We start from the raw sequence: 19,591 nt of genomic DNA on the forward strand, positions 1-19,591 counted from the left end.
CTGCGACAGTGATAACGAAGTGCATGCATTAAGTTTCCGAAAGACGAGGTTATGCGACAGATATGTTTACGTGTAATTCCAAGACAAGACTAATAACTCAATGGTGAGTAACTATTATTAATACATTCTCACACAATCAAAATGAGCATAGGCCTATGACGTATTTAACTACACGCAACAGCTGGTGATATGTAGGCATATTTACTCTTCAGTGATATAAGTAGCTGCCTCTGTGGATCCGTGGTAGAGTGTCGGCCTCCGGATCCCAAGATAGCGGGTTCAAACTCGGCAGAGGTAGTCGGATTTTTGAAGGGCGGAAAAAAGTCCATTCGACACTCCATGTCGTACGACGTCGGCATGTAAAAGATCTCTGGTGATACATTTGGTATTTACCCGACAAAATTCATTAAATCTCAGCCATAGACGCCCAAGAGAGATCCGGTTTACTCTAGGTCCGCTAGATGGCAGACAGAGTAAACCGGAACGTCGAAATTGACGAGCAGACAGCCAGATGGCGTCAATTCGAAATGTCTGCAAACGGTAGCTGAGGCCATACGATTATTATTATTATTAATGATATAAGTTTATGTTAGCTCACAATTATGGGATATATTATTTCAACGGTAATGCGGTATATTCTTCAGTTACAAAACATCATAGCTGCATTACAAGGAATGAGTGTAAAAATGTGTAGAATGATTCAAGAAATAAGTTAATTCTAGTCCTAGTTGGTAAATTGAACAACGAGGATGGTGTCCTCACAGTTAATTTAATAGTCATAGTTAAAATATTTCTTAGTTCATAAAGGAGTATGTGTATGATTTTCTTGTTATTTGTTCAACCTTCTGTCTGATATCTCCTCATGTTTACAAATTTATTGCCGACCCCGTGGTGAAGGGATATAATGTCTGCCTCTTACCCGGAGGCTCGGGTTCGATTCCCGGCTAAGTCAGGGTTTTTAACCTACATCTGAGGGCTGGTTCGAGGTCCATTCAGCCTACGTGATTACATTTGTGAGCTATCTGACGGTGAGATAGCGACCCCGGTCTAGAAAGCCAAGAATAACGGCCGAGAGGATTCGTCCTGCCGAACACAAGACACCTCGTAATCTGCAGGCCTTCGGGCTGAGCAGAGCCAAGGCCAAGATCTTCAGGGCTGTTGCACCGTGCGATTTTTACAAATTTATGAGACATAGCAATTTAACGTTGCCACATGTCAATACTTTTAAAAGAGTAGGCTTCAGTCTGAATGGTAGTCCAATATTAGGACAGAAACTTACATACTTTCTGGAATACATAAAACATAAAGTTCAAGGTTTCGAACAGAATGACAAATTGGTAACATCGATGGTAGGTGAAATTCTCATTAAACCATACATGAACTTCAAAGGAGGAAACATGGTAGGCTCATGTTCAAATACTGCCAGTGATGCTACATCAGCTTAGATGTTAGGCCTATGCTAATATTATACGTGCTAGTTTTCTTTCAAGATCATGTAATGCCTATTTAAATTGAAATATGTTTGTACCATCCTGTTGTGCTGTTAGCAATTCGGTCTTAGTAAGTTAACATTGCAAAATGCTGTCGTGTTTTACAACTGTTTGCTGTTTATCTTTAATGGCAGAGTCACTAAAATACGGTAATAATGACAATATTATTCAATATCCTTTAAAATTTTAACGCTATTTATTAGTAAATAAATTATTCCATTGGCAAAAGATATTAAAATCATGTCTGTGTTTAACCATGTTCTCTGCATTGCCATCGCCTCCTTAGCGTGACGTCACCACGCTGTTGTTAGGCTTTATTATCTAGGAGGTGTTGATTGAACGGCATCGCACTCCAATGTGGATCAGTGAGGACACAAGTATCACATGCGTTCTTCTTCTCTTCTTCTTATTCTTCTTTTACGGCCTCATCGGACCACTTCAGTCAATCATTTGATAGGTTTTCTCTCCGAATTGCCCAGCAGATTTTCATTCTTTCTGATCTTTTCGAGGATTGGCCTACTTCATTAATATAAGTTATAACATTTCAACAGTTATTAAAAGATCGGACACCAGTTTAACATAAAAGGTTTTATTACAGTTCATAATATTATTAATCAATTCATCATTTAGAAAATGTGATTTGATAGAATCATGATGTTATTTGAAGAACAAAGAATGTTATTCTATTTCAAAGTTGTTTCTCTTTGAGGTATAATACGTTGTTAGATGTTTTCTTTTTCAGGTATCTGCTATATTTTATTAGTGATTTAAGCCCACTAGGAAGCGCTTATAACTACTTCTTTTTGGATGCTCGCTGTCATTCCCAATATCCCTTAAAGCCCTGCTATTAGTTTTTCCTTTCCTGTGAAAGAGGTTTGCGAGATTTAACAACTTTTGGTAGAGAAAACCATGAATTTACCAATTTACAAAATTTAGGGCGGTCTGAAACATCAGTATCAGAAATCCCACTGAGCCACATGCTACCAGTCTTGTAGCTTTTGATCCGTGAGAAGATCTTCGTAAGCCTTCCGTTGTCCATTCTCAGAAGGGGCCCGTAAAATTTCAACTGCCTAGATCGCATGCTAGTGTTAACCATTTCCAACCGTTGGTACGGTTCCAAGTTTGCTTTCATTCGGTAGGTTACATCCGGAAGCACTCTTGGCCCATGCATTTTCCGGAGAATACGTCTTTTTTCCTGGTCGTCCAAGGTGTCTTTCCTGTTCGTTAGTAAGGTCTCCGCTGCATATACGAACTGGTGTCTGACAGCAGTTTTGTAATGACATGTTTTGGCGTTCTTCGAAATGCACTTCTTCTTGTAACATTATTGTGACAGTATGCTGCGTTGAGTTTGGCACTTCTTTCTACGATGGAGGTTCCGGCTCTACCATTGGAGTGGACCCATTCGCCAAGATACCGGAATCGACGGACTTTTCCTATATTTCCATAGATGGTCGTCAAAGGGACTTTCCCGGGGTGTTTACTCTCGAGGTACTTCGTCTTGTATGATATTTGTAGTCCTGCCTTCGCCGCTGTCTCGTGTAGGGATTGGACAGCAACTGCAGCAGCCTTAGAATTGTTCGTTAGGATCGCGATGTCATCTGCAAAGGCCAGGCTCCTGATCTCGATCTTCCTTGTTCCGGCTCCAATGGTAACTAGTTTGATTCCGAGACTGTTCAGTGTAAGTTCCCAGGTCTGTGTGACTTTGCCGAGCACCAAGTTGAAGAGAATAGGAGAGAGGCCATCTCCGTGTCTCGTACCAGTTGTGATCTTGAAACTACGAGACAGTTCTCCTCTGAATTTTACCTTGGAGGAGGTGTCTGTGAGAGTCTGTTGGAAGAGTTTGCGTGTGTCGTAATCCACTCTTCGTTTTCACAGCTCTGAGAAGAGTGTCTGGCGGTCAGTAGAGGCATAAGACTTTGTGAAGTCGATGAATACCACGGTTATGTTCACGCCCCTCACATGTTTTAATTGGAGAATAGTTTTCAGGTTGAAGATCTGCTCGGTGCAGGACCGTCCTCGCCGAAATCCTCTCTGATATTAACCAATTTTGTGACCACAACTGGTTCTCCACATTATCCTGTAGAATCCTAAACAGAACTTTGTAGGCTATTGGCAACAGCGATATTCCCCGGTAGTTGGTGACATCACTTCGGTCGCCTTTCTTGTGCAGTGGGTGTATTAAAGCTGTATTTCAGTCATCAGGTATCTTGACAGTCTCCCAAGAGTCAACCAGGATCCGGTGTAGCCTATGACCTCTGCGATCATAGTTCCGCCAGATTTAATTGCTTCCGCAATGATGACATCTTCCCCGGGTGCCTTATTATTCTTGAGGCAGTTCATGGTGGTAGTTATTTGTTGAAGTGTAGATGGTTCAGATGGGAGGCAGACATCTACTGTGTCTACTACAGGCAGTCCATCCTTAGGCTCTTGGCACTTGAGTAACTGGTCAAAGTAGTCTGCCAGAAGTTGCACGTTCGCACGGTTACAGTTAACCAACTTCCTTTCTGGGTTCTTGAAGTGAAGGCATAGTGGACTATACCCTGAGAGCTCCTCTTTGAAAGCCAGATAGAAGTTTCTGATGTTGTACTGTCTGAATTCTTCATCGAACTTTTCTAGCTTCGACCGATCAGAACATTCTCTTCACGCACCTAATGGTCTTGCTTAATACTGTACCGTTGTGAAATCCTCCCAGTATTCCTGTCGCTTAGTCGAATTCCCCTTCGTTCAGGCTATAGCTCACTCGTCGACTTCACGGTCACACTAAGTATTCCATCATCTGTGACGTCGCTTCCTTCCATGTTGTCCGAGATTATACAAGGTTTCGTATACTGTGGACCTCACTTGGTTCCAGTCATTCATCTCTCTTTGCAAGATGCCAGTGGAAAAGCGTTCTTTATTATCATGGAGGAACTGGGGAAACAATCCTCTGTGGGGCTGCGTTAGAGGGTACTTGTCGCTTAGGTAGTAATCTGGTCTTTATTTGAGTGAAGAAATGGTTGGAGTCGAACTCTGCTCTTCTTCTTCTTCTTCTTGCGTTAGGGACTACTATTGACCACGTTCCAATTTCAATTATTCATCCTTTGATGTGGTTCCTTCCTTTTCTTCCAATATTCCTTCATTGTTTCACTACGTTTCTTTTTTCTTTCTTCAGACCACTTTGTGCCAGTTTTCTTTGCCTCCCTCCCTTGGAATCCTTCCATCTTTAAAACTATCTTCCTGAAAATTTCTCTTTCCATTAGTTCTTCTTCTCTGATGTTGTTTCATTCCAAGTCTTTTTTGATCTCTTGAATCCAGGTGATTGTAGACTTTTTCTTCCAAAGATACGTGAAGATCTTTCTGGTTAGTCTATTGTCGTCCATTCTGTAAATATGTTCAAAAAATATCAGTCTCCTCTTCAGTACTGTTATACATATTTTTTCTATGTTCTGATAAATTTCGTTATTACTTCTTAATTTCCAAAATTCTGTAGTTTTTAGAGGGCCTAATATTTTTTTATAATTCTTCTTTCTAGTACTTCCAGCCTTTCAAGTTTATAATTGAGTATTAAACATTCACTGGCATATAAGCATTCTGGTTTCACAACTGTGTTGTAATGCTTTATTTTAAGATTTTTAGATAAACATTTTTTGTTAAATGTATTTTTTGTTATACCATATGCTCTTTCCATTTTGTGTATCCCTGCCTCTATAGCAGAGTTTTTCAAACCATTTTCTTGGATTGTTTCCCCCAAATATTTGAATTTCGTTTCCCTTTCGACTGAACCAACATCTTTTTCTAGCAATTTTGGAGCATTTTTTATATTGGTCATGAATTTTGTTTTCTCTGCCGAAATTCTGAAGCCTACCATGTTGGCTGTCTCTTCCAGAAGATTTACTTGTATTGCTGCATTAGTCAGGCTTTCAGAGAATATGGTTGCCAACGGCCGTAGCCGTGTTGAAACACCGGATCCCGTGAGATCTCTGAAGTTAAGCAACATTGGGCGTGGTCAGGAGTTGGATGGGTTGCCACGCGCTGTTGGTGGGAGGTAAGGGAATGGAGGAGCGGAAAGGAACTGGCCACCCTACCGCACGTAAACTCCGGCCCAGGAACACCTCTGCGGAGGTTCGGACCTGCCTTCGGGCAGAATAACCCTTACCTTACCTCAGAGAATATGGAAACATCATCTGCAGATGCTAGGCAATTTATTGCAACACCTTTGTTCTTTCTCCCCAGCATAACTAGTAATATATTATGGTGCTTCAGTTTCTCGTTCCAAATTCTCACAACTTTTTCCAAGATACAGTTGAAAAAGAGTGGAGATAAGCCATCACCTTACCTGACACCTGCTTTTATTATAAAAGGTGGCAATATCTCATCCATAAATTTAACTTTTGAGACTGTGTCTATAAGGGTTTCGTGGATCAGGTTTTCCAATTTGGTTTTAACACCACACTCACGTATTATTTTATCTAAGGTTTTTCTATCAACAGAGTTAAAAGCTTTTTTAAAATCGATGAATATAACGACTATATCTTTCGAGTTCATTTGTCAGTGACGAATTACTGACTTCAAGTTGAATATCTGTTCAGAGCAGGACCTGCCCTTTCTCTAAATCCAGCTTGATATTCACCCAGTTGACTGTCAAGTGTATATTATACTCTGTTGAGTAATATTGTTGTGAATAATTTATAAGTAATTGGTAGAAGAGAAATACCTCTATAGTTGTCGACATCTTGCTTGTTACCCTTCTTATGTAATGTATTTTATTTAATCATAAATTAATTTCGACATACTGAAGAACCTAACAGTTACAGATTATATCAGAAACTCATGACATAGCGAAGCAGTCCCACGCTCTTATAAACGCCATGGTGTACTCCGCACAGAATCCCAGCTAAGAAGTGCAGAGTACGAAGACACAATCAATCAATCAATCAATCAATCAATCAATCAATCAATCAATCAATCAATCAATCAATCAATCAATCAATCAATCAATCAATCAATCAATCAATCAATCAATCAATCAATCAATCAATCAATCAATCAATCAATCAATCAATCAATCAATCAATCAATCAATCAGTCAGTCAGTCAATCAATCAATCAATCAATCAATCAATCAATCAATCAATCAATCAATCAATCAATCAATCAATCAATCAATCAATCAATCAATCAATCAATCAATCAATCAATCAATCAATCAATCAATCAATCAATCAATCAATCAATCAATCAATCAATCAATTCGAGTTCCATACAATGGAACCATACTCTAGTTGGGGTCTTACCAGAGATTTATATGCCCTCTCCTTTACATCCTTACTACATACAATCCCTAACCACCCTCGTAACCATGTGCAGAGATCTGTACCCTTTATTTACAATCCCATTTATGCGATTACCCCAATGAAGATCTTTCCTTATATTAACACCTAAGTACTTACAATGATCCCCAAAAGGAACTTTCACCCCATCAACGCAGTAATTAAAACTGAAAAGACTTTTCCTATTTGTGAAACTCACAACCTGACTTTTAACCCCGTATATCAACCTCTGATTCCACTTCTTTGCTCATATCATTTATGTTTATAAGAAAACATAATGGTCCAGTAATACTGCCTTGAGGAATTCCCCTCTTAATTATTACAGGGTCAGATAAAGCTTCGCCTACACTAATTCTCTGAGATCTATTTTCTAGAAATATAGCAACCCATTCAGTCACTCTTTTGTCTAGTCCAATTGCACTCATTTTTCCCAGTAGTCTCCTATGATCCACCCTATCAAATGCTTTAGATAGGCCAATCGCGATACAGTCCATTTGACCGGCTAAATCCAAGATATCTGCTAGATCTTGCTGGAATCCTACGAGTTTCAGTGGAATAACCTTTCCTAAAACCGAACTGCCTTCTATCGAACCAGTTATTAATTTCGCAAACATGTCTAATATAATCAGGAAGAATGCCTTCCCAAAGCTTACATGCAACGCAAGTCAAACTTACTGGCCTGTAATTTTCGGCTTTATGTCTATCACCCTTTCCTTTATACACAGGGGCTACTATAGTAACTCTCCATTCATTTGGCATAACCCCTTCAACAAAACAATAATCAAATAAGTATTTCAGATATGGTACTATATCCCAACCCATTGTCTTTAGTATATCCCCAGAAATCTTATCAATTCCAGCCGCTTTTCGAGTTTACAACTTTTGTATCTTATTGTAAATGTTCACGCAAGTTAATCCCACGAGGTTGCAGAACACAGTACATACAAGGTTTAGATCCTTGTGCAGTAAAAGATCTGGAAAAGTACATTTCGCTTTTTGAAGTGGGTCCTTTTAGTGAAGAAACAATACAGGCTGGCAATAAACTGATAGAGACTGTTGGTAAATTGAAAAGGAGACGTTGGATTAATTTGATGGAAGAATTGGAATGTCGCAGAGCAGCCTGAAAGGCTGGACTCTACTAAAACGTTTGAATAGTGACCCCCAAGGTATCTGTTCATTATAATGTATCTCCAAATGAAATCGCCTATCAGCTCTTGTTGAATGGCAAAGTTAAACGCAGAGCTAGACCACCAAAATTTCTGAGGAATATTGAAGTTGAAACCTGTGAAATATCCAAACCTTTTGTTTTTGGAGAGCTGGAAAACGCCATCAAAATGTGCAAGAACAGAAAAGCATCTGGTCTAGACGACATTCTTATAGAGCAAATTAAACATTTTGGAAATGCTACCAAAGTATGGATACTCCAACTCTTCAATAACTGCCTGGACCGCTGTCACATTCCAAAAATCTGGAGGAAGGCCAGAGTAGTTGCTATCCTTAAACCCGGCAAGGACACTAATGACCCTAGGAACTTTCGACCGACCTCCCTTTTGTGTAATCTCTACAAGATCTTTGAAAGAATGCTTCTTAATCGTCTTGCGCCATCTGTGGAGCCTTTGTTAATCCCAGAGCAAGCTGGTTTTAGGCCAGGCATGAACTGTACTGCACAAGTAGTAAATTTAACACGATATATAGAAGGTGGTTTTCAATCCCGAAAAATCACAGGAGTAGCGTTTGTAGACCTTTCTTGTGCCTATGACACTGTACATCATCAAATCATGTTACAAAAACTGTACAGTCTTACAAAGGATTTCAAGCTTACCAGAATTCTTGCTGTCCTTTTACAGAATCGACAATTCTTTGTTGAGTTTCAGGGTCAGCGAAGTCGACGGAGAACGCAAAAGAATGGTCTTCCTCAAAGAAGTGCGCTAGCTCTCTTACTTTTCAATATATATACCAACGACCAGCCACATCCACCTCATACTAAAAGGTTCCTATAGGCCTACGCTGATGGTCTGGCCTTGGCTACTCAGAGTGAATGCTTTGAAAGAGTAGAAAACAATCTCACTTCAGCATTGGATATTTTGTCTCACTACTATGAGACCAATAATCTCAAACCAAATCCATCAAAAACTCAAGTATGTGCTTTCCATCAGAAGAACAAACAAGCCTCAAGGAAGCTGCAAGTGAAGTGGAAGGACGGAACATAATTACACACCGAAATACTTGGGTGTTACTTGGGATCGTTCTCTAACTTACAGGGAGCACTGTTCAAACATAAAGGCAAAGGTCTCCTCTCGTAACTCCCTGCTCCGTAAAGTGACAGGTTCAAAGTGGGGCGCCCACCCTCATACGGTAAGGACAACGGCCATAGTACTTTGTTACTCAGCAGGGGAGTATGCTAGTCCTGTTTGGTATAAATCCACACATGCCAGAAAGGTCGATGTCGCTCTGAATGAAACATGCAGACATATTACAGGATGTCTGAAACCAACACCAACAGACAAATTGTACTCCCTTGCAGGAAGAGCCCCTCCTGAGATCAGACGCGAAATAGCTGCAAATGTGGAGAGGTTAAGGGCTTCTACCAGCTCAGCCCACCCCCTACATGGACACAAACTACCACCAACTCGATTGAAGTCCAGGAACAATTTTATGCACTCCTCATCCCCCGCTAATGCAGATGCAAGGAAGACCAGTCTTCTACTCTGGAATCAGAAGATCAATTTTCATCCGGAACGCTTAAAATTGGAGGAAAAGCTTCCCCCTGGTCATGAAGAAACCTGGATTACATGGAAGGCACTGAAAGACTAAGAGCAGGCGTTGGAAGATCAAAGGACAATATGAAGAAATGGGGCCTCCTGAAGGGCGATCAGACCCTATGTGAATGTGGCGTGGTACAAACGACAAGGCACCTTATTAATTGCCCTCTATGCCCTGTTAAATGCAAATAACTTGTCTGGCACAGGCCAGTATTACTGCTGTTAACGTGGCGCAATTCTGGGCCGATATTTTGTAAATAACTGTTTAATTTTATGTAATATTGTAATTTCATGTATTTTATCTAATTTGCATCTGTAATCTATATTGTGCTACTGACACGAGTAAATAACTAAGGTTAAGTTATGAGTAGGTTCCCACCTTCCAATACTTATCAATTTCTATATAATAGGCTTATTAATTACATAATATAAACCATATAATCTCTAGTACATGTTTCGTTCCGATTATGGAACATCTTCAGCTAAAATTTGATAAAATGGCAAGACAATTAAAATACATTGATGTTGTGATGATACAAAAGCTAAAAGATATGATAAAATGGCTCGAAGGTTAAAAACATATGATAATGATGATGAGATAAAGTTCATTCATGTTGGTTAAAAATTCAACAAGTCATTTGAACACTGACTTGTTGAATTTTTAACCAACATGAATGAACTTTATCTCATCATCATTATCATATGTTTTTAACCTTCGAGCCATTTTATCATATCTTTTAGCTTTTGTATCATCACATCAATGTATTTTAATTGTCTTGCCATTTTATCAAATTTTAGCTGAAGATGTTCCATAATCGGAACGAAACATGTACTAGAGATTATATGGTTTATATTATGTAATTAATAAGCCTATTATATAGAAATTGATAAGTATTGGAAGGTGGGAACCTACTCATAACTTAACCTTAGTTGTGCTGAGCCAATACGGAATAAATATGAGATTTATAAGCTACGAGTAAATAAATAAATAAATAAATAAATAAATAAATAAATAAATAAATAAATAAATAAATAAATAAATAAATAAATAAATAAATAAATAAATAAATAAATAAATAAATAAATAAATAAATAAATAAATAAATGTTATTGTTATCATATGTAAAATTGAATACTTCTTTAGCATCAGTCTCCTCCTCTATATGGACATTATCCTTGTAACCAACAATCTTTACGTACTGCTGACTGAATATGTCCGCCTTTTGAAGATCCTCACATACACACTCCCCTTGTTCATTAATTATTCCTGGAATGTCCTTTCTGGAACCTGTTTCTGACTTAAAATACCTATACATACCCTTCCATTTTTCACTAATATTTGTATGACTGCCAATTATGCTTGCCATCATGTTATCCTTAGCTGTCTTCTTCGCCAGATTCAAGGGTTTAGTGGATTAGGTTTGCCAATTTGGTTTTAACACCACACTCAAGTATGTTTTTAACTAGTCTGCAGCTGGGCGGACTGGGTGGCAGGTGGTGTGATCTGGTACGATGAACTAATTTTAAATAAGATATATTAATATACATATCATTTTAATAGCATTAGTTTTTGTAGGATTACCGTATTCTGAAACAGGTTTTAATTCATGCTTTCGAGTGTCTGAACTGAAATCAGTCGGAACAAGGGAGGAAAATTAACGACTGTCCCGGGCGGTAGTGTCGAAATATGGCCCTTCATGCACCCATAAACTTTTGTCGAGTTCACCTGTGTGACACTAATCACACCAACAATTCCACGAAGGAAATGTTACCAAGAAAGACTGTGGTTACACTTGTATGACCTTCTCCCTTCCATTTTTCTCTCTTCACCAATTCTTGTTCGAGTAACACGTGTTGAAAATGGCTATGCTGATTCAGAATTCACCAGGTGTGGGGCATGCTCCACCATGCATTTTCTCATCGCAAAATGTCAGTATTTAGCGGAAATTAACACTCAATATATTGGTGTGTATAAATAAATAAATAAATAAATAAATAAATAAATAAATAAATAAATAAATAAATAAATAAATAAATAAATAAATAAATAAATAAATGTTATTGTTATCATATGTAAATTTGAATACTTCTTTAGCATTAGTCTCCTCCTCTATCTGGACATTATCCTTGTAACCAACAATTTTTACATACTGCTGACTGAATATTTCCGCCTTTTGAAGATCCTCACATACACACTCCCCTTGTTCATTAATTATTCCTGGAATGTCCTTTCTGGAACCTGTTTCTGACTTAAAATACCTATACATACCCTTCCATTTTTCACTAATATTTGTATGACTGCCAATTATGCTTGCCATCATGTTATCCTTAGCTGTCTTCTTCGCTAGATTCAAGGGTTTAGTGGATTAGGTTTGCCAATTTGGTTTTAACACCACACTCAAGTATGGTTTTAACTAGTCTGCGGCTGGGCGGACTGGGTGGAAGGTGGTGTGATCTGGTACGATGAACTAATTTTAAATAAGATATATTAATATACATATCATTTTAATAGCTTTAGTTTTTGTAGGATTACCGTATTCTGAAACAGGTTTTAATTCATGCTTTCGAGTGTCTGAACTGAAATCAGTCGGAACAGGGGAGGCAAATTAACGACTGTCCCGGGCGGTAGTGTCGAAATATGGCCCTGCATGCACCCATAAACTTTTGTCGAGTTCACCTGTGTGACACTAATCACACCAACAATTCCACGAAGGAAATGTTACCAAGAAAGACTGTGGTTACACTTGTATGACCTTCTCCCTTCCATTTTTCTCTCTTCACCAATTCTTGTTCGAGTAACACGTGTTGAAAATGGCTATGCTGATTCAGAATTCACCAGGTGTGAGGCATGCTCCACCATGCATTTTCTCATCGCAAAATGTCAGTATTTAGCGGAAATTAACACTCAATATATTGGTGTGTATAAATAAATAAATAAATAAATAAATAAATAAATAAATAAATAAATAAATAAATAAATAAATAAATAAATAAATAAATGTTATTGTTATCATATGTAAATTTGAATACTTCTTTAGCATTACTCTCCTCCTCTATCTGGACATTATCCTTGTAAAATGTAACGAAGTGCGGCCGTGAATTTTCTGGATGTAGGACCAATGCTAATGACGATTATAAAAGCTATAGTCCGTCTATGCTCTAAGATCTCTGATGGCCCAGTAATTTTTCACTTATTCTTTTAATTGATGAAATATTTCGATTAAAGAAGACGTCGTGGTTCGATAAGTGGGCAGCGCATTCCTATGACTGAGCTACAGAAGCTTGTATTCAGAAATTTGTGTTTGAATATTGCCTTGGAATCTATGGCAGAAAACACAGAATAACGCATGCATTGGTAATTCATTTGTAAGGGTAATTCTGACAAGTGAATGCGTATTCTATCTGTTTTTTTCTAGACACGGCTGGAGAAAATCAAACTTGCTTGGGGTGATCAATCTATAAAGCCATTGCGTAAAAGCCTTCATGGCTCAGGCGGCAGCGCGCTGGCATCTCACAGCTGGGTTCCATGGTTCAAATCCCGGTCACTCCATGCGATGTTTATGCTCGAGTAAGCGGAGGCGGGACAGGGTACTCCGGTTTTCCCTGTCATCTTTTACTCCAGCGACACTCTCAAATATCATTTCATATGTCAGTCATTAGTCATTGCCCCAGAGGAGTGCGACAGGCTTCGGCAGACGGAACAATTTCTATCCTCGCCGCTAGATGGGGGCTTCAATCATTCCATTCCTGATCCGGTCGAATGAATGGAAACAGGTTGAGGATTTTCATTTTCAAAGCCATGGTGTGGTTGGTTTCGAATGTTAAACCCTAATATAGATACACAGTTACAGGATCATCATGTTGTTATAAGATTAGTGAATAGCAGTTACCCGCGGCTTCGCCCGCGTGGATTTCTTAATTTGTTAAAAGTGTTTGTTTCTTGGTTCTGTACTAAGACATTATCTGAAAATCCCTAAAGTATGAAATCTCACCTAAAAATTGAGTTTCATTTACCCCTGACACAATGTGTAAAGCACGTCTGTGGTATTGCCATTTGGGGCTAAGATGACCATAGAACTGTACATGAGAGAAATAGTCTCTCAAGTCGTAAAAAGAAATGTTTCTTTGTTTTTAAAAGAGATTCCAAACACGTATTTCCACGTCTGTAATATCTTCAGTTTTTGAAATATAAGTATCCTCATAAATAGAATTCAACTCCTCCTTTACTTATTTCCACCCTCCCCCTTTAGGTTATTTTCCGAAAACAAAATAATACGTGTTCCTTTATTTTTAAAGGAGATTACAAATACCAATTTTTCCTCATAAAAATAATTCAACTCTTTTCTCACTTCTTTTCCCCTCTGTTTATGCCTTTTCTGAAAGAAACGTTCCTGTATTTTTAAAGGAATTTCCCAATGCCAAGTTTCAGATTTGTAACATGTTAAGTTTTTGACGTATATTGTAGATATACCCGTACTCGATTTAAAAATTCACCCGATTTTTTCAATTCTTTTCACCCTCTTAAGTGATTTTCCGAAAACAAAAACTTGTTTATTTTTTAAAGGTGGTTCCAAATACCAGAAAAATACGTGTTCCTTTACTATACACGAGCTTCCAAATATCAATTATCACTACTGTAACAACTTCAGGTTTTGAGATAAATGTAACCTCACAAAAATATTTCAGCTCCTTTTTCACCCCCCCCCCCCACTCACGCAGCCAAAATTAGTGTTTCTTTATTTTTAGAGGAGGTTTCAAATGCATCCGAGAGATAGTGGTTTTGAGCCCCACTGTCGGCAGTTCTGAAGATGGTTTTCCTTGATTTCCCATTTTCACACCATGAAAATGCTGGGGATGTACCTTAATTAAGGCCAAGGCCACTTCCTTTCCACTCTTAAGCTTTTCCTATCCGATCGTCGCCATTAAGAGCTATTTGTGTCGGTGCGACGTAAAGCAAATCGTAAAAGAAAGAGAGATTCCAAATACCAGTTTTCACCTCTTAACCTTCAGTTTTTGAAATATAAGTATCCTCATAAAAAAAGATTCCACATTTCACCCTTCTCCTTAAGTAGATTTTCCGAAATTGTTTCTTTATTTTTAAAGGAGATTCCAGTTACCATTTTTCACGTCTGTAACTTCTTCAGGTTTTGAGATATAAGTATTCTCCCTGAAAAGGAGATTCCAAATAGCAATTTTCTCGTCTATAACTTCTTTATTTATTTATATATCAGTATCTCATACAAATAATTCAACTATTTTTTCAATTCATTCACTCACTTTAAGTGGATTTTCGAAAAACAAAAGAATAAGTGTTTCCTTACTTTGAAAGAAGATTCCAAATACAAATTTTCATGTCTGTAACATCTTCAGTTGTTGAGATATAAGTATTTTCATAAAATGTATTCAACTCCTTTTATAACCCCTACCCCGGTTAAGTTGATTCGCCCGCCCCAAAAATGCGTGCTCCTTTATTTGTAAAGGAGATCAAAATACCAATTTTCACGTCCGTAACCTTCAGTTTTTGAGATATATGTATCCTCATAAATAGAATTCAACTACTTTTTCACCCCACCCCCCAACAAATTTGAGTTTCCCCCAAAACTGCTTGTTTCTTTATTCTGAAAGGAGGTTAGAATTACCAATTCTCACGTTTGTAACATGTTTAGTTTTTTTTAGATGTGAGTATCCTCATACAAATAAACTAATTTTTCAATTCTTTCACCCCCGTTAAGTGGAATTTCTGAATACAAAAGAATACATGTTTCTTTACATTTAAAGCAGATTCCAAGTACCAATTTTAACGTCTGCAACATCTTTAGTTTTTGAGATTTATGTATCGTCTTACAAAGAGTTCAGCTAATTTTTCAATTCTTTCATCCCCCTTCCTTAAGTTGATTTCCCGAAAACAAATAATTACATACGTATTTCTATATTTTTAATAGAGACTCCAAATACCAATTTTCACCTCTGTAATATCTTCAGTTTTTGAGATATTACTATACTAAAAATGATAATTCAACCCTTTCTCAGTCCTCTTTTAACCCTCCTCTTTTGTGATTTCTCCGAAAGAAAAAATACGTGTTTCTTGATTGTTAAAGGAGATTGAAATAACAATTTTCACGTCTGTAACATGTGAAGTTTATGAGGTGTTAGATATTCTCTTTTAAAACTTCATCCCCTTTTTCAGTTCCCCCTAAGTTAATTTTCCGAAAATAAATTATCTATGTTTCTTTACTTTTACAGGAGATTCCAAATACCAGTTTTCACGTCTGTAACAATTTACGTTTCTGAGATATACTTTAGATATAGCCTTTTTTTAAATTGACCCTTTTTATCACTCCTGTTCACACCCTCATTTAATTGGATTTTCCAAAAGCAAAAAAAAAAAAAAAAAATACGTGTTTCTTTATTTTCGAAGGAGATTCCAAATACCAATTTTCATTTCGGTAACATCTTCAGTTTTTGAGATATATGTATCCTCATGAAAGGTATTCAACCCCTCTTTAACCTTTTGCACCCCCCGTTAAGGGGATTTTCCGAAAACAAAAAATACGTGTTTCTTTATTTTTAAAGGAGATCCACCAATTTTTATATCTGTAAACTTTTATGAGTTTTAGATATAGATATGCTCATTTAAACAATTCAGTCCCCCTTTTCACCTCCTTAGCGAAGGAATATCCAAAAATCCTCCCTTAGCTAGCACCTACACTGTAATAGAAATATATCCAGTAGTTTTGGCTCGGCGATGATGAATCAGTCAGTCAGTTAGTCAGTCAGTCAGTCAGTCAGTGAGTACATGTTATATATATATAGATAGATTGGTGTCGCGCATACGTTTGTAATGAAAAATGTTCTGCATTTTTTCAGATAGTGGTAGAAGCAGCAAACTTCGCCATCACTCCAGGAGCCAATAAGTTTCTTCTAGATCATAGTATTTTGGTCATTCCTGATGTAGTTGCCAACTGTGGAAATCTCTTGGTGGCGTATTTGGAGCGCTTGAAGAACATAAACCATGTTTCGTACGGAAGAACATTTTTCAATTATGAGAGAGGTGTCAATTGTAGTCTTCTTGGTATGTAGCAAGTTGATTTAAAATAAGAAATTACAATATAATCATAGTAAGAACAATATCAAATTGTTGGCGTTAAACTGTACAAGTACAATACTGTAAAGAAAGGAATATAATTAAGTCATTTAATAGAAATATAGGGTGAATCACCTAAAATTTGCACCACAAATATTTCTGAAATGGAAGATGCTATTAATGTGCTGTTGTCACAGAAATGAAGTGTAACCAATAGCTCATAATTGTAGCCCGGTCACAGATTTTAATAGTTATTATACTGTGATAATTTTGGAAAGTTACATTTTCAAATAATAATAATGGCGTGTGGCCTCCTCAGAGGCCTTGGTGTAGGTCTTTCGAGTTGACGCCGTACAGGCGACCTGCGCGTCTATGAGAATGGGGCCCTACGTGTGATGAATTCTAATGATGAAGATGGTACACACATCCAGCCCCCGATCCATAGGAATTAACCAAGGAAGGTTAAAATCCCCGACCTGGCTGGGAATCGAACCCGGGACCCTCTGGACTAAAGGCCAGCACGCTAACCATTTAGCCATGGAGCCGGACCATTTTCAAATGGAACAATGCTTATTGACATTAACGAAATAAAACTAGTGTAAATTAGAATGCCAATGGTGTTGTTTTACAAATACTCCACGAGCTATCGTAGTTTGAACATTGTAAATACCAACAGTTGTCTGTTCTATTCAACTGCTTAGTTACGAGTCTATGATGTTCTCATGTTTGTTTCCTTTACAGTACACCGATTGTATTGAGACTTCCTTATCAGTTACTTTGTGATAGTTCAAGGAGTAGGACGTGGCGGAACATGGTAATTATTACCAATGCTAAAAAGGCCGAATGGTGCATGGAGAATATAGGAAGACTGCTGTTTGTTTTTGCTCTCTGTACGCGGAATAATATACCAATAGACGTCACCATCTCTACAATTATTTGTAAGCCACTTCAACAAATTATGCGAAACTGGAAGTGTAACACCTAGAAAACATAACAGAAATAAACAAGTTACTGGAGAAGAGTGCAAAATTAATGCTCTAGATGCTATTTCTGAAGATCCGCACGTTATTTCCCGTGCAATCGCACCACAAAGTGGCATGAGTCAGGCAAGTGTACTACGCGTTCTCCACTGCCATAAGTTCCATCCGCATCATGTTTCTCTCCATCAAGAATCGTGTTAACTTTTGTTCATGGCCATTATGATAAGATACACAAGATTTATCATGTATCTTGTATAGTGATAAAGCACTATTTACAAATCATGTACAAGTAAGCACTATTGGTCAGTAAACAATCCCTATTGGCTTCGTCAAATGGAACATCAGCGTCCATGGAGTTCAAATGTGTGATGTGAAATAGTGAACTATCAGCTCATAGGCCCTCTTTCTAGACTGTCAACCTCCTAACCTAACATACTAACTTACACAGATGTTGGAACACATTCCGCTGCAGACTAGTAGGGAGATGCAGTATTAGCATGATAGCTTTCAAGTGCATAGTGCACGACGTATTACAGCTTGTCTTCACCGATTGTTTCCTAATCGCTGGATTTGACGAAAGGGACTTGTACCTTGGCAGGCCCGTTCACCGGATTGGCCCCTCTAGATTTTTACTGTAGTAGAAAGGTAAAATAAACTGTTTACAAGGACATACCGATTACACCATATGATGTGATAAGGCGTTCTGCTGCTACCTGCGCTGAAATTTCTGATGAAATGCTAGAACAAATGCATCATTCTTTGCATGGCAGACTGGAAACTTGTACTAAGGCTTTCTCTTTCTTCTTCAAAATCCAAAGAATTTGTTTAGTCACTTTTTCTTATGCTAGCACTGTATATTTACCAGATGTAATAGGAATTGAATCATGGCTGAGAAATGGTATCATGGATGCGAACATTTTCTCACGGAAGTGGTTAGGAACGATATGAGGGGGAGTATTCATACTGGTGAAAGAAGGATTTGTAAACTACGAAAAAGTTAAGGATGAGAAGCACGAAATTCTAGGTGTAACACTAATCTCTGAAGATAATAGACAACTTGATGTTTTTTTGGGTGTATAGACCTGGCAAGGCTGGCGCTGACGCGGTGTCGAAATTATTTGATAAGATAATCAATAAACTGTGTGAGGAACGACGCAGAAAGGAACGTTTTTGTAGCGGGTAATGTTATTGACTGAAAGCATTACCAACAAATTGTGAATAATTTAATCTATAAAGGACACCTTAATCAAAAAGTAATGGAACTAATTAGAGGGGAAAATATTCTAGACGTTGTGCTGATAAAACCACATGAGATCTATAGAGACACTGAAGTTATAGATGGTATAAGTGATCATGACGCTGTTATTGTCGTAGTTAAAAATCTGCAAGTTCATGCGGAATCTCTCAGAGGCTGCATTACACAGCCAAAAGGAAGAAAGACTGAGTACCAGGCGGAAGAGTAGAAAAGGAGGACTGAAGAAGCGGAACGCCATCCGTACAAGATTTTCAATGCCAGGAAGCCTATTTTCTCCAGACAGTTATGGGAAAATTACATGCAGATGGCTTTACAACCTACCAGAGAACGTCGCAGAGATGAGGATATGACACCGAATTTCCAGCCGGTGACAGTGGAAGAAATTGAAGCCAATACAACTCTCATAATGGCAAAGCCTGTGGATCAAATTTAATATTCAACGAACATCCGAAAACAGCATCCCGATTCCTGAAAGGGACCTGGACGATCCTAATGAATGCATATCTCTAGAGGGAGAGAGAGAGAGAGAATACCAGAGGAATGGCGAAGATCAGGCATTATGTTGCTCTACGACTGGAAAGTTAACATGGGTGATCCTTACCTGTATAGGGGTATCGCCCTTGAGTGTACCTTGTTCATAATCATGACAAGGATTATAACAGAAAGATAAGCTACTGTTGTAGACCACCAACTCCCTGATCAACAGTTCGG

The 19,591-nt window shown here is 38.0% G+C and overlaps 1 protein-coding gene across 1 annotated transcript in view; it reads left to right on the top strand.

Annotated features, from left to right (window-relative positions):
* Positions 1-19,591, top strand: part of LOC136863249 (glutamate dehydrogenase, mitochondrial-like) — a 274,916-nt gene that overhangs the window by 19,500 nt on the left and 235,825 nt on the right. The window contains exon 4 of the mRNA XM_068226415.1: positions 16,429-16,633. Coding sequence (XP_068082516.1) covers positions 16,429-16,633 — 205 coding nt within the window. The remainder of the gene's footprint in view (positions 1-16,428; positions 16,634-19,591) is intronic.

This window comes from Anabrus simplex, chromosome 1 (assembly GCF_040414725.1).
Source record: "Anabrus simplex isolate iqAnaSimp1 chromosome 1, ASM4041472v1, whole genome shotgun sequence".
NCBI classification, from domain to species: Eukaryota; Metazoa; Arthropoda; class Insecta; order Orthoptera; family Tettigoniidae; genus Anabrus; species Anabrus simplex.